The sequence below is a fragment of the Armigeres subalbatus genome, chromosome 1 (genome assembly GCF_024139115.2).
Source record: "Armigeres subalbatus isolate Guangzhou_Male chromosome 1, GZ_Asu_2, whole genome shotgun sequence".
Classification (NCBI taxonomy): domain Eukaryota; kingdom Metazoa; phylum Arthropoda; class Insecta; order Diptera; family Culicidae; genus Armigeres; species Armigeres subalbatus.
In genome coordinates this window covers 156,259,042-156,286,000 of record NC_085139.1, presented here as the reverse complement: position 1 = coordinate 156,286,000, position 26,959 = coordinate 156,259,042, and the positions used below count along the sequence as shown (strand labels likewise).

At 40.9% G+C, this 26,959-nt stretch overlaps 1 protein-coding gene across 1 annotated transcript; it reads right to left on the bottom strand.

Moving 5' to 3' along the window:
* Positions 1-266: 266 nt before the first annotated feature.
* Positions 267-16,565, bottom strand: LOC134207750 (solute carrier family 23 member 2). The gene is made up of 4 exons (XM_062683617.1): positions 16,372-16,565; positions 16,182-16,295; positions 2,821-4,322; positions 267-2,743 (listed from the first exon to the last, which is right to left on the bottom strand). Exons 1-4 carry the CDS (start codon positions 16,396-16,398, stop codon positions 2,689-2,691), a joined length of 1,698 nt encoding a protein of 565 aa, XP_062539601.1. The 5' UTR covers positions 16,399-16,565; the 3' UTR covers positions 267-2,688.
* Between the last annotated feature and the right edge of the window lie 10,394 nt (positions 16,566-26,959).

Genomic DNA, 26,959 nt, shown 5'->3' with positions numbered 1-26,959 from the left:
GGCCTCATGGTAAGGCAGAAAGTCTATCCAGATTCATTAGGCCGCCCAAAATCAATCATTATATAAGAGTTTTAGAACATGAAACGATGAAACTATAGCACTGAAGCACTGAACCAATGTATATTAGATTTTTATGCAGTCAACACCAACATAATCAGGAACACTTTTGGGGTAAAATTAACTCTGCTATAATGGTTTTCATAATACAACGGGCCAAGAGATCAAGTCTCTCTTGAATCTGTTTATACATTGGTAGACCACTGACAAATACTAAATATTTAGTCTTTGGTGTTGGAATAAGGATTTATTACATGTTTATGTACACAGGACTTAACGACAATTGATTGAATTCAATTCAACGCACACTATTTTTTTTATTCCTTTCTTTATTTGGTAGGCACTCTGTGTTACTTAACCGATACTGTGCCGAGATCTACTGTGGTATTCTGCTGCCAGAATCCACACAGAATCTATTTTTAGACTTTCCATTATTCATTGTTGTTATCGTTGCTGGTCCATCTCTTCGTGAGTCTATTGTGTCCATCTGTCCGCGTCGTGAATCCAATGATCGTTGCGCATTGTTCGGTTTCCATTTATCCGGGTACGTTGCGGAGGAATGCCTCCGAGAAGAACAATTTGTCAGTCGTCATCAGGCAGTCGTAACTGTAATGGCACTTTCCAATACGACACCGTATAGGCTGCGCATCCGGCGACTGACGAAGGTTTGGTGGAGGGGCTGGGAATCGAACCCATTCGAACCATTCGCTTGTAAGGCAAACGTGTAGATAACTACGCTACGGGACTCCCCTCAACGCACAATATGTATGATTTGTTCTATGCGGAGAATGCCCCCTGCGCGTTATTTCCGCGTAGCCTTCCAAATTTTTCTTTTTCTCCGTAATATCAAATTATTATTGTAAAAATTAGTGTACATAGTAGTTAGGTTATCAAATTTACAAATCAATCATGGCCTACTCAAAGGTAACATGCCAAATTTAATTTAAACAAACATCATATTACTATAAAATATCATCTAGAATTCAAATCTCCAAAGGGCTATGCAGCCGAGCACTTAGGCTCGATGCCCACGTAGCGTCTTTTCAACTGTGCCCGCACATCGTGTCGGGAAAAAGCGGTGACGACCACCTGCGTTATTTCACCGCTGCGTGCACGTTGCGTTGAAAAAACGCTACGTGGGCATCGGCCCTTAACATGTAAAACTAGCTATAAGCTAAAACGATCGAAATAAACACTGCATACATTCCCGTTTAAATCAGCTGTTGGATCATTCAGTATAGTCGTTAAGCTGCGAAGGCCGACGGAGGTCCTTTGTAGCTTAATTGGGTAAAAGCGCCATCAGTCTAGCGTACTCTGAGGGTCATGGGTTCGAGTCCCATCGAATGAAAGTGGTTACCTCCAATACTTTTTTCAAATTAAACACACACATAGAGTTGTCACAGAGAGTATTATTCCTAAATTGGTTTATTATTTCTCAATTTAGAAGGATTTCAAGAAGCGACACCTCGCTTAGGACGCTTACTAAGCACTATTAGGGTCTCGCCGACATTTCTCACCAAGACGAACGCACGGTTCGTGGTTGCAAATAATCCCATTTGATTATGCTGCGACAGCTGCTCGTGGTTCCAAATAAATTGAGTAAAAGTGTGAGTGAAATGTGCGTGTACGTACACGCTCGGGTCTTACATATTTTCTGTCATTTTATTTGTCAAGTGTTTGACCCTATAGGGTCCTTTATCTTCATATCATTCTAAATCAGTAATTTTCCAAATAATTTCTTTGTAAAATCCTGCAGTTAGTGGCGCTGTAATCATATTTACATTATTTTGCCAAATTATGCTTCAACAAGCTTCTTTTTTTTTTTAATTCGTTTCTTTATTTGGTAGGCACTCTGTGTTTCTTAACCGCTACTGTGCCGTGATCTACTGTGGTATTCTGCTGTACAGAATCCACACAGAATCTATTTTTAGACATTCGTTATTGTTATCATTGCCGGGTCCATCTCATCGTGAGTCCATTGTGTCCATTTGTCCATATCGTGAATCCAATTGCTCGATGCATTGTTCGGTTGCCGTTTATCCGGTTACGTTGGAGGAATGCCTCCGAGAAGAACAATTTGTCAGTCGTCATTGGGCAGCCGTGTCGGTAGGACGCGCACCCCAAAACGCAACCGTTTGGGCTGCAACTCCGGCAACTGACAAGGGCTTGGTGAAGGGGCTGGGAATCGAACCCATGACCGTCCGCTTATGAGGCGAACGTGTAGCCAACTACGCTACGGGACCCCCCTTCAACAAGCTTCAATTGGTCATAATTTATGGATCATGTTGTAGTGCATGTTTGGTTTCATCACCAACATCTGTTTGACACTTGTAGTACCGGTATTTTGGCTGTCAGGTCTTAGTAACCTAGATGTTATGTTAGTCACGCGAACCTCGTTGGATTTAGCAATCGATATGAAATATGGATATTTTAAAGAAAAGTTATGGAACCCTGATAAACGAGATAAAATCAATTCTAGAATACGTTTATTAGTATATACATGTTTTGGTTTGTTCGTTATAAACTAATTGCCGCTATATTTGACTGATTCTTATAAAGCTCAATACATAAGATTCATGATAAGTATTATACCCTATTATATGTATTAGGTAGATTATTCTTTTTATAAACCTACAATTTCATCTTGTAAGTCGGTAAGAATGGCACATGCCTAGTCCATTTCCAGCTGTAATGTAAATTGAAACAAACATTAGATGGATTAGTCGAACATCTCAAATTCAATAAATCATGCATGACAATTACCTTTTTAACAATTTCATTCCATAAGGGAAATCGAATGTAGACTGCGTTCCATCGTTGACTATGTCTTCGACATTGAGCGCCATCTCATTGCCCCACGCTTTTAAGCCCCGCTCCTCTTGGGTACCAGGTATAAGATTATCAAGAATGCATCCTAAGCAACCGCCCACGAGGATACTCGTTCCGAGCAGTACTGATAGCGTTGAGTCTAACGTTTGATTTCCGGTCTGAATAAAATCTGGATGGTCTTTAAGCCATAAGCATAATACTAAAGGGAAAAAGATCGACAATCCCAGTATGTATAGGTTTCGCGCCGAGCGTAGATCAACGTATTGTAAGGCAGATAGACCGAATGCTGCAATCATTCCGAACATAACACAGAATATTCCTCCAACAACTGGATCTGGAATCATGATGAATGCGGCTCCAAATTTGTTCAGAACACCTTGAAGAATCATGATCATAGCAGCCCATTGGATGACGCGCCTACTGCCTACTTTTGTGACACCAATGGCCCCAACGTTTTCACCAAATGTGTTGGTTCCATTACCGGATCCCCACAAACCTGCCAATATTGTTCCTAGACCCTCCATCCCGATGCCCCGATTTATGGCATGAAGTGGAGGTGGTGGAGCGCCGCACATCTGCGATACAGTTGGATAGTAGCTGATGGATTCTACCGTGCAGGCCAACACCCCTGCAAGCATACCCAATACACCTGCCAACGTGACCGTTGGTGCTCCGAACTGGCCTGGATATGGAATACGGAACCATGCTGCATCTTGGAGAACTCGAAGTCGAACATCTGTGCGTGCTGGATGGCCCTCTGGGAAGATGTTGGTTGCAGTGAGCACTGCACACAATGACCACATGATGATGATTGTCAGCAGTACTGGAAACAGCTTGAATAGTGGAAACCAGCCAATTTCTACACCATGTGATTTACGGTATTTGAGAGTTGGTATTTGAACGTTGGTCATGGCCTGGGAAAATAGGGTCATTAGGAGAATTGTTCCTGCTGCTATGCCCCAGTGCTTTGAAGCAGTTTCACTTGCGTGTGAGAATAAGGTCAAGCCGACCAAAGATACAGTAGGAACAATGGTCAACGGGGTGATGATTTTCAAAAGTTTCCCTACAAGTCCAGTGTATCCTATGATAACTTGGAACAGTGCTGAGACTGCGATAGCTCCGGAAAGTTCTCGCATCCTGATTTGCCAGAGTTCACTTTTTTCCTCCGGATCCATGGCAGCGATTACGTCTTTTGCGGGGCATTGCCACTGCGGTAAGTTCAGGATAGCCAAAGTGGGCACTAGGAAAGAAATGGTGCCTCCCTGAACGATAGGAAGTCGGCACCCCCAGGTAGCTTGAATATACGTCACCAACCCGGTCACAAAAATCATAGTGGAAATAATTATTCCCCGCGAAGGATCTTCATCTTCCATGCATAGGGCAGGTGTAAGTATGAATGGTATCGATACAATAGCGCCGATCATCGTGAGGTAATGCTGAAAAAAAAAAAAAGAAATGTGATTCAAACACTTTAGATGGAATTTTAAAGACAGGAATGTTCCTGAGCAAAGCTTGGGATAACGACAATTAATTTTTGTTTTTGTGAAATGCCAAATTTTGATAACTCAGATTGGTCGTTTTAACACTAAAAGATCAAAATCTATAGCAGAAAAATCTTACTGCGACATTAATTTGAAAACTATTCCTGCTGTCGATGAAAGCAAATAGAAAACTAATTTTGATGTTGGTTTTCGTTAACAAAATAATTAATCAGTTTGATGAAGATTTAGAAATCTACAACAAAATAAAATCAAAAGATGTAATCAATCACGAAAATTAGAATTTGAAAACAAATTATGATTTCAATTTGATGTCATGATCAAAATATGTTTTTAACTTGCCCTATTTATGATATCAGACTTTGCTCGGGTAGTCATTCAGTAGATTCTGTAATCAATATCGGAGTTATTTATCTTAGAATATTAATAGGAATGGGAACTGATCGCAGCTTCAGATAATTGACTGATTTTAAAAACAGTACCAGATCATTAGCAGGTAAGCATTTAATAACATTTAAATCGCTAGCCGGCGTGCTACTGATACTGTATGATGAATTAACTAGAGTAACCCTACCCTTAGTGAAGCAACCACCAATAGTGGTTGTAGAGGGGTTTTAATGAAATGTTTCAAAATTACACACTTAAAGATGGGTTTAGTCGATTCGTCTTGTTATAAATATGCTGTTGAATATCTTCAGATTTTGCTTGAAAAACTATTGAAACAATTTTTATTATATAAAATTAATTCCATAGTGCAGCAACAGTCCAACAGCTGTGAGTTTAATAAGACAACGATGGATGGCATGGCACAACTATGTGAACCATAGCAGTGCACTCATTAGTGGTGCAAGCGATTTCAAATAGGTGTAAAAGTTAAATTATAATAAACTCATTTTTGTTAGCAAGTTCATTTGTGGAACTAGGTGACATCTAAATACTGGATAAAATGTAGCATCTGTGAGAAAATCATGAGGATACGGTGAAGGGGACGTGGGGAGGGGCATCTGATTTTTTCTACCACGTGGATGGGCGACAGGGTACCCGTGTGTCCATAAATTGTCATTTTCAAAACTTTAACAATTTTCAATCGATTTAGATAATTTTGACCGTTTTGGAAACAGAAATTCGTATAAGTTGTGTACACTGTTTAGGTTTACAGTTTTCGTCCATGGTTATACAAGTAATCCTTAAAGTAAGGCTTGATAGTCTACATGCGTAACCAAAGGACTATCAACCAGTTTCAAATATGTTACATGCTCAATGCGCTTCTTAGAACAATAAGTGTTCACAGTATATCTTCTGGGTCTCCAAAAAGGCCTTGTAGTGAGGCCTTAGGCATCCAACAAATCTCAGAAGTAAGATCTTAAGGTCTGCCTGCGTAACCAAAGGTCTATCGTCTAAGGTCTACCCGAGTAGCACACTTGTCATATACTAGTCACTACGACTTATGTGCGACCAAATCAGTCACATTGGAGTTGCTGCAACGAAATCGATCTGAACTGTGCTATTAGGGTATCGGTATATGCTATTTTCGGTACTTAGCATATAGAATGCGTTCACAGCATATGTTCCGGATCATTCAAGAAATCTCTGGAGTAAGGACAAAAGGTCTACACGCCTAACCAGAAGTCGACTTGTTTCAAAATTGATACATGCTTTTTGTGATCCTTAGAATAGAATGTGATCGTTACATATATGTTCTACGCTACCCAAGAAATCTCTTGGAAAGTCCTCAGTCATACAAGAAATCCCTGGCTACCAAAAGTTGTTACCGTCAAGCGTTACAAATGAACAAATATCTGGGTGAGAAGAATATTAACCCTTTTGTTACCGACAGGGTACCCGGGTACCTTTTTCGTTTTCAAGTGAAGTTTTTTTAGGGTTCTGAACATCGCAGGAAATTGAAACTCCGTGACATCTTCAAACTCGGCAAAATTTAGGTTTGGGTGGTACGAAAATGAAAATCCAGTAAGGGGGGCTTGGGGAGGGGCTTCTGAATATTTTACCCGTAACGTACCGACAGGGTACCAGGTACCCACGTTTTGGTATGACCAAAACTTTCGTCAGCTTTCAAACCGATTTGGACGATTTCGTTTGCTATGGATTAAGAAATTCATCCTTTATCCGATCCATGTCAAATAGGACCGATCTGGATTACCTGGTTACCGGAGTTCCGGATTTGCTAGACCATGTCTCAAAAATGGAGAAGTTGATCTTATAGAATCCAATGATGATTTCTTGTATCCCGAGTTACCAGTTTCGCAGAAAATTCGAGGATTATGACTTCCCAACGTATTAGGACCACGTGATCATATGGACTCGGAACGGACATCCCGGAATAGGTTCCCGTGGGCCCTATAGTGGCCGCAAATTCATTCCTGGCAATATGGGTATCAAAATTCTTGAAATTGTTTCGGGAACATGTTATTCATATAGTTGAAATCATAGGATGGACATGAACCGGAACGGTAATTCTGGAACAGGTTCCCGGAGGGCCCGTAGTGGCCAAAAACTCGTTTAGAATAAACCCTAGCAATATGGGTATCAAAATTCTTGGAATTGTTCCGGAAACATAATTTCCATGTAGTTGAGACCATAAGATAGATATGAACCGGAACGGTCATTCTAGAACAGGTTCCCGGAGGGCCCGTAGGGGCCAAACTCTCACTCTGGCAATATGGGTATCCAAATTTTTTGAATTGTTCCGGAAACATGTTTTCCATGTACTTGAGACCATAGATTGGATATGACCCGGAACGGTCATTCTGGAACAGGTTCCCGGAGGGCCTAAAGTGACCATTAATTCATTTGGTAGAAACCTTAGCAATATGGGTATCAATATTCTTGGAATTGTTCCGGAAACATGTTTTCCATGTAGTTAAGACCATAGGATGGATATCAACTGGAATGGTCATTCTGGAACAGGTTCCCGGAGGGCCTACAGTGACCATAAATTCATTTGGGAGATTCCCTGGCAATATGGGTATCTAAATTCTTGGAATTGTTCCGGAAACATGTTTTTCATGTAGTTGAGACCATAGGATGAATATCAACCGGAACGGTCATTCTGGAAAAAGTTCCCGGAAGGCCAGTAGTGGCCAAAAACTCATTTAGAATAAACCCTGGCAATATTGGTATCAAAATTCTTGGATTTTTTCCGGAAACATGTTTTTTATGTAGTTGAGACCATAGGATGGACATCAACCGGAACGGTCATTCTGGAACAAGTTCCCGGAGGGCCAGTACGGGCCAAAAACTCATTTAGAATAAACCCTGGCAATATGGGTATTCAAAATTCAAAATTCTAAATTGGGCGAGTTTTACCGTCCGTTGGACAAGCCCACGCATCGCGCCATCCGTCGGCCATTCCGGCGAATCGCGCCATCAGTCGATCGAACCCTCCATCTGAAATTCGAAGAGTTCCATCATCCGTCGATCCCTTTTGGACATCCTTCCGCAAGTCGTGTAAGGACAACGTCATCCGTCAGACCTCCAACTGGCCACGCCATCCGTCAGCCGAACCATTCATCGGCAAACCTGTGAGTTCCACATCGCTCAATCCGTCGGCCATCCCAACGAGTCACGCCATCCGTCGGCAATTCGGCGAGTTCCGCCATCCGTCGACCCCTTTTTGGTCATAACTACCGAGTACAGCGCAATCCGTTATCCGGCGGCCGAACCAATCCAGCGAGTTCCGCCACCCAAGCGAAGCCAAGCCAGTTTTGTTACTATCGTCGCGATTCGTGCACGCCGTCGAGCAGCAAGTTGGCCTTGTAGGTAGTCTGACATTGTCACCCCCATACATACCGTAAGTAAACTATTTGTAACCTAACCTCCAAGCTCCCGATTTTTAGCAAGTCCGAAAAGCTCCCCATTTACCTCCATCGACCCCGGGATTCGAGGACTAAAAGAAACCAACGTGCCCATCCCGTTGACTACCGTTGGCTATAGACCAGTAGTCTGGGGTTTAGGACGGTTCCTCTTCTAGGACCTATCGACAGTTTCTCGAGGGCAAGAGGCCGTATCAGAAACGGTATCAAGGTGTATCGGCTAGTTTTTCAAGCATACTTTTTATGTTCCTTGAAATAAAATTAATTACTAAGTCTGAAACCCGATTTGTGCAATTGCACAACATGTGAAAGATTGAGTTTGAAAAATGTATTGTAGGGTAACCACTTCCGTAACCGTACTGGTATCGTGGAATCAAAGCTCACCGAAGGAAGTGGTTACCCTCCAATACCTTTTGCAAACTAAATATTACACATGTTGTGCAATTACACAAATCGAGTTTCAGACACAGTAATTTTTAACCGGGATTGATCGTCGTGCCATGGAAGAGGCTTTTGTGCCTTTTAAGAGTGAGACAGCGAGGATTGGACTCACGATCAATACCAGCAAATCGAAGTACATGGTCGCTGGCAATCAACGTGGGTTCATTAGTGGTGGTGGTAGTGAAATGGTGCTGGATGATACAATATTTGAAGTGGTAGAAGAAGTTGTGTATCTTGGAACATTAGTGACGTGCGATAATGATGTTACCCGCGAGGTAAAAAGGCGCATTTCAGCTGCAAATAGGGCTTATTGCGGACTTCGTAACCAGCTTAAGTCCCTTAGTCTGTAAACGAAGACAAAATTCGCGCTGTATACTACTCTGATTCTTCCGGTGGCTTTATACTGCCATGAAACATGGACGTTAAAGGAGGCTGATCGGAGAGCTCTCGGAGTGTTTGAGCGTAAGGTGCTGCGGACAATACTCGGCGGTAAACAGGAGAACGGTATTTGGCGGCGCCGCATGAATCACGAATTGTACCAGGTGTATAAAGGGCTGGATATTATTAAGCTTATACAACACGGCAGATTACAGTGGGCTGGACACGTTGTTCGTATGCCGGAATAACGTCAAGCGAAGATAATATTTAGTAGAAAACCCGGAAGAGGTACGGTGAGTAGGTTGCGCAAGAAGTGTTTAATGCCGTAGTTGTCTTCGAGACACGTTGATGTGTCCTTTGGCGAGAAGCCACAGTCTACATATTCGGAAAGAATTCCGAACACGAAGAGCCTTTGAGAAAGTTTTCTTCTAGCAGCTAGAGTTTGCAAATCTATTATTTTACACCATTCTTCGTAGGAAGGCAATCTAACCGTATTGTTCCAGGGTAGTACTCGGAGAGCATACCTGATAAAAGTTCGCTTCGATTCTGTTAGTCATTGTTGCATGAAAGGACGCCCAGGCCATACAACATGTCCGGAATAAACGCTGCGTTGACATCGCATCTGACCATCAGCTTCTAATTGGCGAGACATAACTGCGCATGACTTGCTCGGATTCAGCGGGTGGGGGAGAGTCTTGTACGGCTCTTCAACATACGCCGACAAGAAAAACCTGCCTCAATAACTAGTAATATTCGCACCCTTTACGATATGTCACAAAGCCTGCATGAAGCAAGGGTGAACTCGAGAGAATGCCAATGCAAGACAAGACAGTTGAGACGGGAAGTAACTGACCAGCTGAAAAAAAGTTTTTCATGTCAAACATGTGCTGTGGACACTCAAGATAATTAATTAACGTGACTAAATTGTGTTTTTGTTCGAGAATGTGTGCGAAAACCGCGTCAATATATTTTTGACTATAATATATTTACAAGAAATGACAAATCAGGTCTCCCCAGTCTCCCTTAAACAAATAAAATGTAAAACTAAATTCCACCACATAAGAATGGCAGTGTTGATCAGATACGGAAAACTTAGTCTAAGAGACGAATGCATGCATTAGAAATTAGCTAAAAATAGTCCTAAAAGCTGTGGTGTTACGACATTTTTCAAAAAGTGCTTTCATTGAAAACCTTCCCTACTATGAGAGAATGCTAACTGACTGCTAATGAACAATGATTAGGAAAATCAAATTATTGATACTATCTCGCGCTGTTTCATGGATTAGTTGAATATAAGTGGGATAAAACCACTTTATTATTTAATTGCGCTAATATGTGCAGTTGACCATTTTATGACACCTTAGAATATTTTCGTTCGCTCTCGTGAATAACGAGTTTCTATAGATTCACCGATTTGTTTGATTGGAATCCCAACCAAGTAATGAACAATCATCTTATTATACCATTGCAACCGCATGCACGAGTAGCACATTGCGCATCGCGGTTCACCGTTCGCTAGTTCATAATTATAATACTATCGCTCTGTCGATCTTGCTCAATATAATTGATTGGAACCATACTCCACGGATAATTATTCAAATTGGAAGGTGACATTTAAGAAAATCCCGATAGAAAATGATGGGGAGTTTCAGAGGTTCGTAAAATCTCAGTTCTGGGGAATTCAACCGAAAATTCCCGACTGTTCATTCAGCGATGTCAAGCTGTATGGCGTATTGCTCTGTTTGTCGATTTGATCGTCAAATAGCGTGCGTTTACTGACCATTCCTCAACAAACCTAGGATTGTGTTGTATTATGAAGTATTTTTATTATGTCGATGAAAAAACCATTGGAACATCGTACATTGTATGTTCATTGTACAGTCTGTCCCACATTAATTTCGGACACCCATCATCCAATGCGTTTTTTGAAAATTTTCATAAACCACTGAGAAGATCAATTTACATGACAGCTGAATCTCTTCGCTTTATGTGATACTTCCAGCATATTTTCATTTTGTCCAAATTGATAAAATGGCTACAAATCAATTAGACATTATCTCAGTGTCCGAAATTTAACGTGGACAGGCTTTAATAGATACATCCCATTTTTTGGATAACTTTATTTGTGTTTTTTTTTCCTGTAGATTCAGGAGTTGAATCAACAATGTTTTATTTGGCCAGCAGGGCAGAGCAGAACTCAGTTCGGTTTTGTACACCATTTTCATTCGTTTAGCAATATTTGACACGTGACGCACTGATGTTCCCTCAAGATGTTTTGTTAACTTTATTGAACTCAACAACAGTTGCTTACGCCTTAGCGATTTTATGTACTACACATTTTTTTTTTAATTTTTGATATTGCTCATAACCCAAGTAAATATAATAGTCCTTGTAAATAAACTGGTTAGTGCCCTAAACCGACGAGAAAAAATAGTAAAAAATAGCGTAAACTTCTTTTTTTTTCAAAGAAAAACGCTCAAATTTCAATACTTTCGTGAAAAATGGTTAGACCCCGAAACCGACGTGAAAAAAATGTAAAAAAATCGAGTAAAAAATGTTCAGGGTAATCGCTTAGATTTTAAAATCCATGTAAAAAAGTGTCACAGTTTGATATTTCACAGTGTCACAATAAGTAAAGAAATGTGAAATATCATGAGAAAACAAAAACCATTCAATTACGGCAATATTCGATTTTGGCAACATAAATGCTCCGAACGTGTTGCCAAAATCGAATATGTTCTGTTTTTCAAATTATCATGTCGAAAACATTTCAAATAGAGTTTAAGTCTGGAGAAAGAGCAGAGCCCTCGAGTACATGACTTTTTGCATTGCTATTCTCATTTTTATGGAATAAATCGCGCGAATCGTTGAAACGTATCATCGAAACCAAAATATCGACTGTAGGGATTGTAGGGTGTTGTTTAGTATAACCTGAAAATCTACTCTTCTCATTTTGTGATTATTAGGTTGGTATAGTATCTAAGATGGCCGCTGATGCTGATTGGTCACTAAAATAGCATGGCGAATTTATTGTTTATAAACAATTTTACGCATATAATCAATATAATAATAGATCTGTCACCAATTTCTCATATGACGTGCTTTTTTGATATTCCATCGAACAAGATAAGTGGGGAAAACTGAATTTAAATAAGGAAATAAAGATAAAAACATTTCCTTAACTTGTCATAATACGAGTTTGTACCATCCCTTTTAATTCCATCACTTGATGGTGGACCACCATGGGACGGTGGAATTAAATGGGATGGTACAAACTCATCTTATGGCAAGTGAAGACATTCCACTAAAAAGCTCAAAATAATTTTCTTAACAATTTCCTTAACGTTCTGTAAAGGTCGCCTACAAGTTCATTACAGACTATTAAAGAAAATGACAAAAATAATTGAAATTGCCCAAATACTGCCCTGATTCAAGTCCCGAACAAGATGATTGACGTTCAAATGCTCTAATTCTAACATTTTCTATGGTTTTCAGTAAGAAATATCATGAGGATAAATTATTTCAAATAGATTTAAAATGAATGATGTAATTAAAGTATAAATAGATGTTTGAAAGCAACTGACGTTAGCATGCAAGTAAATTACATTTGAACACTTTATACGATTAGAAAAAAGATGATTTTTAGTATTTCAAATATTTAATTGCTTCATCTCACTTGAACGATTTAGAAAACAAATAAAAACGTATTTTTGTTGAGCGTATCTATTAACTTTCCTGGGAACACTTCCGGATGTGGCCAATGTATCCAAAACCTCTCAAGAAGTCATCTTTTGATCTTGTCTTTCAAAATCCTGAAGTTTGATATGTCGCAAGATGGGTTTCAGAGCTAATAAAAATGTGTCCACTTCCCTGGGGAAACCAAGTTTCCGGAACATCCGGAAGCATGTCCTGGTGATCAAATTGTATCAAAACTAACTTCTCAATAAGCAAATAATAATTGTCCACGTTTGCATAAACATTCTGGGGACTATTGCTCATTTATCAATAGTTTTAAGAAAAATCACCCGTTTTTGGCTGCACCTGACCCAGGAGCCCCCCTTAATGAATCCCGCCGGATTAGCACCATGGTCAAATCAAGTTTGTCGCCCACTACAAATAAGAGTCTATCCCGTTTTTGGAAAATAGTTTTGGAAAGCTGTACTGACTTGGCAAATGTGGCACCTGGTGGACTTGCGTATAATTCCGGTAGTTATCTCAGCTTTTCCGTCCCATAATTGGTAGGGAGAGCCTTCACTCCGCTACCAATGACACCGGCCTACGGCTAGTAAATTTCGCTGCTGCCAGAGGGATGGCCATCAGTAGCACCTATTTTGCACGAAAGAATATCCGAAAGCACACCTGGAGACACCCAGATGGTGAAACTTGCAACCAGATAGACCATGTTCTGGTCGATGGGCGCCATTTCTTGGATGTTATCGACGTGCGGACATTCAGAGGTCCGAACACATCACTACCTCGTTGTCAGTATCAGTCAACTGTATCGAACGAGAGATCACAGCGAACGATGCGTTACAATATCTAGCGATTGTCGTCGGAAGGAGTATCGGCTGAGTTCCGCCAGAAGCTCGACGAACGGATAAGTGCAATCAACGTTAGCGACAACATCAACGTTCTATGGGAGTCGATCCATGGAGCGGTGAGCACAACAGTACGAGAAGTGGTAGGCACTGCACAGAGGCGACCCAGGACGGGTTGATTCGATGTGGAGTGTCAGAGAGTGACAGACGAGAAGAACATTGCCAGAAGTCGGATGTTGGTGTCGGATACCCGATCGAATAGAGATCGGCACAAGGAAGCAAGAGTAGCCGAAAAACGAACCCACCGCAGGAAGAAGAAAGAATATAAAGAACAAGTGATCAGCGCAGGCGCAGGAAAAAAAATGGAGCAGAACGATATGCGGAGGTTTTATGAGACAGCGCCATCTCCCGTTATGTGCAACGACCAAGAAGGGAATTTGCTGACAGATAAAACCGAAGTGGCTGCCAGGTGGAAGCAACACTTCGAGACTTTGTTGTATAGTGGAAGTGACGGTGCATCGGTGAACAGAATAAATACTAGCGACGATGGACAAGCTGTGGAGTAAAGATGAGGTTAAAAAAAAGCTATTAAAGAGCTGAAAAACAATAAAGCTTCTCAAACATGCCGGTGAGCAGCTTTATGAAGGTTTGTATCATATTATGTTGAAAATATAGGAAGACGAGGAATTGCCTTCTAGCTGGTTGGACGGTTATTTACCCTTTCTTTAAGAAGGGGCACAGACTGGAGCGCGTCAATTACCGAGGAATAACCCTTCTTAATTCGGCGTACAAAATTATGTCCCGTATACTGTTCAACAGATTGTGACCGCTTGAAAAGTCCTGAGGGCCGATCAACGATCACAACCTTAACCTTAACCTTTTATTCGTCTCCGTTTTTCAAAACTTCTTAGATCACTGTTAACCCTCTCCCGCCCATGGTGTCTGTGGAGCACCATCAAATTTTGCACCTTCTCACCTTCATCGACAATACTAAATACTCATCCTACTTGGTTGGCATGTGTACAAAAATACATATGAGAGAGTTAGTTCTGAAAATGTATTACGAGATATCGGCTGGTACCTGGTGCTGGGAATTTGGTTTCATCAGTACCCGCTAAGCCGCGGTGGACGACCTTCGTAGCTTAGTAGGGAAAGCACCTGTCATGCGAACTGGGGTCGTGGGATCAAACCCCACCGAAGGGGCGGTTACCCTCCAATACCTTTTCCGAACTAAATCTATCACATGTTGTACATATGCATAATCAAGTTTCAGACATAGTAATTAATTTCCACTCCGGGTGGCTTAATACCCGGCATATAGGCAATTAACTTTGAATGTATTCATCGAATTGTTTCAACATCAAAAAGGAATATTTGACACATCTTTATGGTTCCATTGGACTGCAAATATAATCAATTTTGAGTACAAATAGTGAAACTATTGAAAACAATCAATTGACTATTGATTTACAATCAAAAACTTTTTTTTTCGTTTTCCACTAATTTTGGCTATGCCAAATAACTTTTGATCTAGCATTTTTTTCAAAGATGATTCCTTCCCATTGAAATCTTTGAACAAAGTCGTGGGCGGGAAAGGGTTAAGTAACGATTCTTACTAAACCTTCAGATACACCTCATTTTGTCAAACTGTGTCAAAGAAAATGGATTAGTACTTTTCTGGATTGATTTTGCCGCTTTTCTGTGTGGCCTTTTGGAGTACAGAAAAGGTAAAAACAACAAAAATAAAATCAATTCCTTACCCGTAGCACGATCTGAAAATGTTTAATTAATGAATCGATGAGGCTGATTGGTTCGTTCAGTTGGTTAATTTGCACGACCTGATTGCTACTTTGAATTTCAATCTCAACTACGCTTAGCCGGTTCTCCTCATGAAATGCAAACATTGTTTGTTAAGCTAACGAGGAGGGCGTGTCAATTGATGTTATTTATATTGCCCATTAAAGGAAAACATCTCAGAATAAAAGTGGATGGAATCATTTCCGATCAATTTTCGATGGTGTATATTTTCACCGCCAGGAATGCAACAAAACTAATAACGGATTTCACTGTAAACGTTTGTAATTTTACAACAAAGTATCTAGTATTAGTTTAGGCTCTGATAAGAGTAATATAATTGGGAATCTATGAAATGAATCGGAGAAAATGTGCAAGTTGAAAGGTTAAGAGCCGCTTTCTCAACTGCTAATCGACTGGCAACGATCAGCCTCCGGAAGCACTGATGATGATAAGGACGCACTATTGGCGGTGCTCAAATGTGAATGCAACTGTTACCTGACTCGCAAAGTGCATCGTAGATATATAAACTTAGGCCGCAGAGAAGGTTGAAATGAGATCGAATTTTACTATATCGAGACATATCTGTCTGCTCAAGAGCAATTTTCAACTATATTCATTAATTCGAACACGTTAACTATCGGTACTTGCATTTGGCATTTTCACACTGATTTATTAATTAACGTCCTGCTTAGGAAGACCTACCATGCGCCTCCACATATCTTCAACGAACACTATTCGACATATGCAACATTTAAGCCATGCTTCAATTTTTTTTAGATAACTGTCTGCTGATGTCGGTTGGTGCAATTTACCTGCAAAGCCATAAAGATACTAAGATACCACGGTGGAGCATCGTCGATTCCATAGTTGATGTCGGCGCCTCTTTTCTGAGGCGTCTTTTCCGTCGTAGCGTTCACTTCCACGTTCTGCAATAACACAAGGACGAAATTCCGTTAATTGTTTCGCACGCAATTTCCCAGCACTTATGACTGTATCAATTACCACTGCATTAGTTTCCACCATTTCCATTGCAAGTCGCTAAATGAGAAGGCGCAGTTCCGTTAATAGGTTCAATCACGATCAGTAGAAAGATTAAATTGAATTTAAAGTAGTTGCTCTATTCCCGGCTCGCCATGGAAGACAGCGAAAGATGTGAACTTGGGGGAGCTTCAAACCGTACTGCCACTGAACGTTTTTCGAGCAGCAAGAGTCAATGAAAAGCTTCGAACACACATGTGCTGGGACAAGGGAGACGCTCGTAGTTCATTGGAAAGAAAAAATGTAATCGTTCTTTCGTATAGTGGTTCTAGATGGGGACATATCATGACCAAAAGTAATTTCGATGTTTCAAACGATTCACTAATAATCATTACTTTGTTAGTTACATTTATGTTTGTTTATAAATTCTTTTAGGTTGTCGAATTTTTATATATAGAACAAATTTGGTATTTGTACAACCCCGCATCACTCAATGATAGACAGCCCAATTTTTGCTAATTTATATTCGTTTTCTTTATATATATATATATATATATATATATATATATATATATATATATATATATTTATTTATATATATTTCATTTATTCTATTTAAATTTGTTTTAGTGAGATCTACCACACACACAGTTGAATCAATTTGTCTCGCCAAAAATTGGTAAATTTTCTGATACATTTTTTTGCGTCCACAATTTATCTAGAAAACAAATCGGTTCTTCAGAATGATCTCTCATTTGATCAAAATTTTAAAATTCCATGCAAATTGTACGAAAAACCATTTCATCGAAAAGATTGGGTTTTGATTTTAAAAGCATTCCAATTTCATCATAACGTTTTTCCTCGTTAAAAGAAGAAGAAAACGAATATAAATTAGCAAAAAAATGGGCTGTCTACCTATTCTTGTGTGATGCGCGGTCGTACAAATGCCAACTTTGTTTTATATTTAAAGATAGAAGATGATCAAAATTTTAAAATTCAATGCAAATTGTACGTTTATAAGGTCACGTGGGTCTTCCGTGATGGCTTTACAGAAAATCAAATCGACCACATCTGCATCAGTCGAAAATGGAAACGGAGCCTTCTTGATGTACGGAATAAACGTAGTGCCGATATCACGTCTGATCATCACCTCCTCATCGGTGAAATACGCCTGCGCATTGCGCGGATTCGTCGGCAAGAGGAAAGAGTTGGACGACGATTCAACACACGCCGACTGGAAGATGCCACGGTGAAACGGTCCTTCGTTGAAGAACTGGAGACGCGTGCTGCAGATATTCCGGAAGGTGGCAGCGTGGAAGACCAATGGACCGCCATCAAGAATGCCTTCATCGCCACCAGCGAGAACAATCTGGGCGAACTGCGCACCCAGAGAAAACAATGGATCACCGATGAGACCTGGAGGAAGATAGAGGAGCGAAGAGAAGCCAAAGACGCGATAGAGCGATCAAAAACCAGAGGAGTCGAAGCCTTAGCCCGTCAACAATACTCGGCTCTTGAGAAGGAACAAAGTCGATCAAAAACGTTCGTTGCTTTGATCCTAAAAGATGTTGAAATTACGTTCAAAATGCGAGTTTTAGTCACATTCCCATCATCAAGATGTATTTTCTAACTAAACAAATGTCCAAAATGAACATGTTATGGCCATGTTTGTAATATCATCCTGTAGGCATCCTTTATGTTGAGTGAATGTAAAACATAACATCTTGAAAAACCAATCAAATGTCAAAAACCAACATGTTATCAGCAAGTCGTAAGATTGTAGTACAAAACATCTTCAATGATCAAACTGCTGTATGTTTAGCAAAAACCTCCCATAGCTTTCTTCAAACATAACATGTTTTGTATTTCCTTTTTCCGACCTTCTTTCAGCATGATTCTTAGGTCTTCGCTAATAATGATGTTTTCGGTGTTACTTGGGTTAAGGTGTCACAAAACAGGCCCGTCTTCTGTTCTATGTTGGCCTTTTGTACCGGAAATTTCGGGTTTCCAGAACCTTATCCGTGACCAACAAATGACCAGTTTTACCCTACCAAGAAACTATGGCGCTTTCTAGATTACTAATGAGATTCTGAGAGGATTGAAATGTCGGAAGCCTAACTTGTTTTGTAGTTTTATGTGGGCTTTTTATACCGGAAATTCCTGGTTTCCAGAACCTATTCTGTGGCCATCGCATGACCAGTTTAAGGCCAGAAACTAAGGCGTTTTCTAAATTACTCATGATATTCTGAAAAATATGAGGTGTTGGAAGCCTGACTTGTTTTGTAGTTTTATGTGGGCCTTTTGTACCGGAAATTCCCGGTTTCTGGAAGCTGTTCCGTGGCAATCGCCATTTTTTTCCCTAGCAAGAAACTATGGGAATTTCTAAATTATTTTGATTATTTTGTAAGCAACCCCCATGACCTCCTAACCTCACCTCACTTATTATCTCTGTATACATATACGATATGTAGCATACAGCGAGAGACTTTTTTCGCAAGCTGTCATGATAGAGTACTAATTCGGGATGCTGTACCCCATGATAAATTTCTTTTAGATAGCTCTAAATGCGGGGAGCACTTGCTCTTAAGATGAATTTCAACTTGCTCTACACAGCTGTGCAGTAACCAACACGAAAGGAGCGAAAACAAAGCGAGAATCACCATTTTTCTGTGGGGGCTGTCTATCCGATTCTGTTTTTTCGCAGTTGTATACAAGTTTGATAAATTTGTTGTCATGGCTTGTTATGTACAGTTTTTGCCTCTCTTTTATCGTTCTTCGTTATCTATTGAGAGCGATTTATGCAAACCCTGCAAGTAGGTCATTGGGAAAAGGAGGAGGTTATGGGGGCAGAGGTTATTTTTAGGAATCGAGCAAGTCAGTGTAACACTCAACCCCCAGGACCAATTCCAACATGATTTGGTACACATATTCTCTATTGTTGAAAAATGTTTATGCATTAAAAATATATAAAAATAGATCGATACATGGCTACAATTTGCTGCGCGGTAGATCTACCTCTGTGGGTTTCGTGCTACATCATTGGACATTTTAATTGTATAATTTACTTTTCAGTCTCGAGCGAAGCCGGGTACATATAGCTAGTTATATTATAAAATTGGTTTGGGAGGTAGCATCAGGGCATCATTGAGGTTACAACTGGAAGACAATGGAATTGGAGTACTTACCTGAATCGAGGGGATACTGGTACTATAACATCCACGTAGACAGGTACACTGCCCCACAGTTGAAATGGATTTGACGCCCCCTTCTTTAAAAAAGGCATCCCTCGGAAAGCTCAAAAAGTATTGTGAATCTAGTTATTAGTCTGTTGGATTACACTGTTGGAAGCAAATTCTTTCTATTCCGCGGGTTTCGCGTAAGTTGCTTGCGAACTCCACCTCCGTTTTTGACCCTTCATACAGCAGAATGGTAATTGAAATCGACTGTACTACACAGGATTTTGTTTTTACACGATTTTTTTTTCGCTCGTATTTTTATTCGTGTGACTTCAATTTGCCACCAAAATCTTCGCAACATGTTTCAAAAAATCCTAAATAATTCAAAGAAAAATCACATGGTAATCACATGGCGTTAAGCATTTAGGATGGGTGAAAAATTAATAAAGTGTAAATCGTGTGAAAACAAAATCCAATGTATATCCAGAGCAAGACTCAAGCCAGGATGGTGGATAGCAACATGCATACATATATATTAGACCTCTTCATGTTTTCAGTATCGAAAATTCAACCGGTCAGCCCAGAATCACAATTCTTATGCTAAAATAAACCTTCTGTCAAATTTTCAACTAATTCGGATAAAATTTCGCGGTGGCTTAAGTCGATTTAGTGTTTTTGAGCTATTTTCAATTTTGAAAAAAAAAAATCTAACAAGAGATATAAACACCGGAAAGCATCTCAACAACCTTGTCTTATGAACATTTTGGCTCGTTCCTTTGGCTCCGTTCATGTTTTGACCATGTTAAAGTGATTTTCGAGCTTTAAAGTACATAAAAAACTGTTTCCGCTAAAAAGTGTTGTTCTACAAAATTCTTGAATTTATTACAAATCATTCAGAAAAATATATTAAGCTCTTTTAGTAAAATGTATTCAACCGTCTAAGACGAATTAAGTACTCTCCATTTAATTCGGTACAAATATTTGCTAATCTATATAGGGTATCTGTTCCATTATTAATAATATGCTCCCATATCAATAACATTCGCAAAACAGGCAATTAAGGCTCAATTTGTGTCGTGTTTTGTTGTTTTCCGGCGTGCTCACTACTGAAAAAATTTACAAAAATGCGAAATAAAACAATTAGCGCACCAATTCTTTGTTTTCGAATGGTATTGATTTGGGTACATGGTATGAATTCAAGGAGCAGTTCCCCTATATAAAAATGAAATGGTCTGTGTTCGTATCCGCATAACTCGAAATCGGATAGATGAATTTTCTTTATTTCTTCAGCAGATATGTTCGTTATCGTTTCCGATGGGTTTATATGATATTTCCTCATTCAAAAATCATGAGTAACTACTACTATGCAGAACAACGTCTGCCGGGTCGACTAGTTTATTATTATAGAGTTTTGGCACTTCCTCAGCAAGCGTGCTGGGAATTTTCACCTACCGATGCTGCAAGTTCCAAGAACCACTGTCTTTTGGATGCTATGGAGGTTATGAGATAGTTCCAGCTCTCCTAAGGATCTCAGAAGAGATTTCGGGACGATTCCGGTTGCTGAGATAACAACCGGAATTATACGCACGTCCTCCAGGTGCCACATCTGCTTCAACGCCAAGTCGTGGTACTTCGTTATCTTGTTGGAGAATGTTGTTTGGACATTATGGTCTAGCGGTACAGCAATGTCGATGAGGGTTACCCGCTTCATTCTTTTGTCGTAGAGCACAATATCGGGCCGATTGGCACGAATGAGGACATCCGTTATGATCTCGCGATCCCAGTACAGCTTCACGAAACTATTTTCCAGAACCGGGACAGGCACATATTTGTAGTAGGCGACAAACTGGTTAACCAAGTTGTGCTTTAAAGCAAGCTGTTGGTGCACAATCTTGGCTACTTCGTTATGACGACCGAGATAGGCTGAATCAGCTAAGGCTGAACACCCGGACACGATATGTTCGATCGTCTCTCCTACTGAATTGCACTTCCTGCAGCGGTCCTCCACGTTTTCGTGCAATATATAGTGCCGATAGTTGCTCGTCGCAATTACCCGGTCCTGGATGGCTACCATGAATCCTTCTGTTTCCGAGAAGAGTTCACCCCGCACCAGCCACGTATTCGACGCCGCTTTGTCGATATATTCCAGCTCCAGTTGATGGGGGTGCGTCCCATGTAACTCCTTCTGCTTCCACGATGCGATTATCTCGTCGACAGATTTTATGTCGCAATTCAGCTGATAGTCCTCCTGCGCCAGATGCAGGGCACTGAATCCGTGGTCAGCTTCACACACACGAAGTATCTTCGCAACTGCTGGATCTGGGAAACACATAGTGTTTGTATATCGGTGACGCCTCTTCCTCCTACTGTACGTGGCAGGGTGACTCTCTCAATGGACGATTTTGGATAGCGCATGCGATTCTTAGTGAACGCCACTCGTACTGCTCGTTCTAACGCCTCCAAGTCAGTCTTGGTCCACTTCACCACCCCGAAACTGTATGTCAACAAGAGGCTCTTCAAAATACCGTTGACACGATGCAAGAACTTTTCCTGCAGCTCTTTCTTGATCGTCGTATGGCGAATTCCTTTCAGTTGCAGGAAACCTAGGAACTTGTACGTTTCGCCTTCAACCATGTTTCGAATCTCCTCCTGTTCGTTGACGCGGAAACTGTCGGCATCCACCAGGTGACCCCGGTGTAGATGTATGGATCGACATTTATCGATACCAAACTCCATCCGGATGTAGTTGCTGAATACCGTTACAAGCCGCAGAAATTGGTGCAGCTTCTCCACAGATTCCACAAACAGCTTCCAAGTCGTCCATAAAGAAGGTGGGTAATGTTTGTACTCCTTTCCCCACTCTTCAAAATGATAGCCGTAGTTGTGTTGGTTGAGTGCTCTGCCAAGAGGGTTCATGCCAAGGCAAAACCATAGAGAACTAAAGGTATCGCCTTTGCATATGCCCTCCTGATGCTGAGAGTCCTGGACCGTAACACCTTTTCTCCGTCGGTAAGGTGTAGGGATGTGCTCCACATCCCCATAGCGTACTGCATTAGCCTGATGACGTTACCGTCTATCTTATTCAACTGCAGTACCTTAAGAAGGTACGAGTGAGGTACTGAGTCGTATGCCTTTTTATAGTCGATATACGCCATGCTCAGGTTTCATTGCTTTTAGGTGGCCTGCCCAACAACGACTGCATCAATGATGACCTGATCCTTGCAGCCTCGTGTGTTGTGTCGACAAACTTTTTGTTCCTCGGTCATCAGGTTGTTGACGTCGCAATGGTTCTGCACCGCTATTACCGATGACAGCACTTTGTACAGACTCGAAAGGCACGTTATTGGTCTGTACTTGGCTGGGTTCAAAGTGTTCCGATCCTTCGGCAGAAGATAAGTGACACCCCTAGTGATGAACTCCGGTAGCTGCCCGGGGTTATCTAGTACCGTGTCGAAGCATTCCGCCATCCGCCCGTGGACCGTTGTGAGTTTTTTATACCAGAAATTATGCACAAAATCGGGTCCTGGTGCAGCCCAATTCCTGGTATACCGAGTAGCCTCACGTATGTCTTGGCGATGCGGGTCTCCAGACGTCGCATCCACGCGGGTTTTCGTGCTTTGGGGCGTGCGCGTCCATCACTCTCACCTTGTGGGCGCGTTCGCAATCCCAACGTTCTTACAACAGCCACTGCAGCCGAATACACGATAAATTGCAGCTCCTTAAGGTTCTCCACGGTTTCCAAGTACTGTGGCAAAATATCCTGGTTAAGGATGCTTACTGTACTCGTCAACCGATAGGAGTACTGCAACTTGGGTATCCGGTGTCGGGACATGGGGTCTGTCCCACGGAACTGTGTAACTGCTGTGCCCATATGATAAGCTAGTTCGTCCTTCAATTGCTGTCGTTGCAATTCCACTGTTGGTCCTGGAGCGGCGGGTGCAATCGAATCGCGACGGTTACTTGCGATTGATGCATCCAACCCAACAGAACTCCTTCTCGACGTATCGCTCGATCTTGCCTCCTCATCCTCTCCTAATTTTCTCTGCACTTCCCGCTTGATGTACTCTACGTCTTCTGGAGTCAGCATATTATGTGACATAATAGCTCTCTGGCGTGTGTACAACTTGTTCTGGTCAAGCTGGGGTGCAAACCGAGGAAACCTCTCATTGAACATCTCCAGCATCGCCGGTCTGCCGGACATATCCGTCTCCATCCTGGTCGTCTGGTCATCTCCCTTGTCCACATGATCCGTTGCCGTCGGCGGCCCGCTAACGTGAGTGATTGACGTCGATCAACCACAGCAACATCAGCAGGTGCAGCATTGCCTTGGTGATTTCTTCTGCTGCCGTTTCTGTTTTGCCTTGTCGGCACGGGCTGAGCCCGATGACTAGAGGGTCGCTGTTGCACCTCTCCTTCCTCTATCCGCTGGCCGCTCGCTCTGTCCCCCGTTCCAGGACCAGCTCCAGTAGGAACTCCCTCCTCGGGCAATCGCATGGGTGGTATTGTTCTTGAGCGTAACTCCATATTTGGGTGTGCTTTCATTCCCGGAAGCTACGGGTTCTGTAAAGTTATTTAATTCTTTACAGTGCTAAATAGCTAGGTTCAAGCGCCAGTGCTCGCCCGAGGGTGGTTTTTCATTGGTGCTTAGGGATTGGGCCTTCAGCTCCCACCTACTCACACCTACTCCCACCTACCCACCACCTACTACTTATTATATTATTATTCTTTTTATTTCCCTGAACATTTGAGTAATTTATTTGCCAATGTGAATTTTCCAGCGTTTATATCTCTTATTAAAGCGTTTATATTCTTCTTATTAAATTGAAAATAGTCCAACAACACTAAATTGACTTGAGCCACCTCGAAATATTATGCGAATGGACTGAACATTTGACAGGAGGCTTATTTTAGCATAATAATTGTGATTCTGGGCTGACCGGATGAAGTTTCGATACTTTTTGAAAACATGAAGAGGTCTAATATAACACCGTTAGGTGGATTAACCAGGTTTATTTTTCTTTTTCAGAAAACTGTCGGGGTTTCGAACGATAGCTAGCGAATAATGATGCAGTTACATGAGCTGTTGAAAAAAATGTTATGAGTCGAATAAAATACGACATACAGAGCAAATGTTGGAAGAAAGTTTGAGAAAACAATATTCAATAGAGAATCGGATAGTGGCCGGAAATACTGGTCAATGATAAAGACATAAGGTAAGTTATCCAAATTTGACGTAGCTACTACAAATATCTCAAGGTGATGTCCACAAACCACGTAGACCAAATTTTCACATTTTTCAACCCCTCTCCCCCTAATAGATTTTCGTAGACTTTTCCGAAACCTCTCCCTGTCCCCCTTGGATTTTACGTAAACTTTTTCATATTTTGTAAAACATCATGTGTTGTGCAGAGCCGTAGCGTGGACACACAGCGCCCTTGGTGAAACCTTTATTGGGCGCCCTTACTTTTTGCAGAGCAGAGATATTAAAACCAGAGTCTATTATATATAGAGTTACGCAAAGAGTGAAGCCAAATCTACCTATTGAATTGTCAAACCGTCTACCTATCGAGCAAAGTAAACAAATGCTTGTTGGTGAGACGGAAGTATTGTTATCGCCTAATGATTATTATGGCGAATTAAAACGCATGAATTGAAATGTATTAGATTTGATCTAGAAACAGCTTCAAAAAACATCAATACATTCCCCAATAAAGTAGCAACAAGAAACTCACGTGTTTGCACTCTGTGGGTGACTAGGTTATCGAATTAAAAAGCTTAAGAAGTGAACGCTCCCGTAAAGTCACTTGAAGGGTTGAACAAAAGTGAAAGTTGGCAACAGAATAACAAGAGCATCATTCAGAATAAGTGTAAGAAGATCCTCTTTGCGTAACTCCTAGAAGTTACGTATTGTTAAAATACAGAAGCAAGTTGCAATTTAACTAAGCACATTCTTATTCATCTCAGTTCTGCAGCATGGGCAAAAGCAGCTGGTCGGAGGATTTACTAGAAAGAGCATTAACAACATCATCAAGTATTTCCTCTTCAGAACATTTTTCTAATGAGTGCTTCCTGGATCCACCACAACACAAAACTGAAAAAACAATCCGCCCTGTCGTGGTCCCTATACCGACCATTTTCCACAATAATTTCAATGAATGCGTTTCTAAAGCTCAAAGATGACCGGCCGTCAATGCCGCCACGCGAGAGGAAGATATGATTGATTTTCACTGGGACAAGAACGTGTTTCCGAAATCTCATAAATGGTGACAGAACAGATGATTCTACTGAGATACATTTATCACAGAATCGGTCGAAGCACTAATTCTAACATCAGAGAACGATGTGATAATCTCAATGTAAATGAAGGTACCACTGATCTGGAGGTTTTGTACCTGGAATCGGAGTAGTGATATTTGAAAATTGGGGAGGAGCACATGCTGACAATAATCGATCCGCTACGCCTGAACAAGACCAAAATGATGGGTTTTGGAAGCTGAGGCATACACAGAGATCTTTGTTGGTCCACCAGCTGCCGATTGTGTCTTTCGACTAAGAAAACGAACTGCTCATACCAATATTTAGTTATGGCAGTGAGGCCGCCTATATCCTAGAATCCTTGTTACCTGGGACGGTGAGTATTACGCATTACATCATTTAGTTATCTCTTTCTTTTTGTTCTCATTATTGTCGCTGGTGATCGTCTGTTGCTTGTTCTTATTGTTTTCCAGTTCCGGGCGTAATCTTTAGTTGGTCATGGAAGTGTCAATTGTTAGATAACATTTCGGGTTTTAAAGTTTCTCATTTCTTTGGCATATGAATATCATCGTGTTAGCCCAACTACTTGGGTTATCTCGCATTGAAACCGGAAACGGCTTATCTCGCACCTTCAGGAAACCGTTTCTTATTCAGCCTCTGGTTACAGCACAAACGCTGTTTGAGCGTACCTCTTTAATCAACAGACATACCTACAGAACTTGTATTGAGAAAATACACATACAAAACTAATCGCAACAAACTTACACTCTCACTCTATCCTTTCCTTCCAGATAAGGCAAGACGATGGATTACCGCAACAAATCTGCCTAGATTGTCTTGAGAGTGCCACAAGGGTCTTAGTACGATAGAAAAATTTAAAGCAATACAAGACAAACTTAGTGAGTTACAGTAGTGCAAGGATTTCTTTTATTCTATCAAAATTTCATCCAAAAGTAAATAAAATGGGATTATTTAAAGGTATGTTTAAAAACACATAATATTTCAAATCCACTAACACTGTTCTTTATCAGAAATAACATATCCTGTTCGTTCCGTCTCAAACTCCTTGTATTTTTATATTCGTTTGGAACATATTAAATGGATGCAAATACGGAATTACAGAAAAAATGGAACACAAGTTACATAAAACTTATAAAATTGAAAATTTTGTACACCTTAAT

What these genes read in the sequence shown, in the direction of transcription:
- LOC134207750 (XM_062683617.1), bottom strand. Translation starts at nt 16,398, where the DNA reads ATGGAAATGGTGGAAACTAATGCAGTG. An exon ending in TGGTGGAAACTAATGCAGTG is followed by an intron (nt 16,296 to 16,371) that starts GTAATTGATACA and finishes GTGTTATTGCAG; the next exon opens with AACGTGGAAGTGAACGCTAC. An exon ending in GTATCTTTATGGCTTTGCAG is followed by an intron (nt 4,323 to 16,181) that starts GTAAATTGCACC and finishes TTTTTTTTTCAG; the next exon opens with CATTACCTCACGATGATCGG.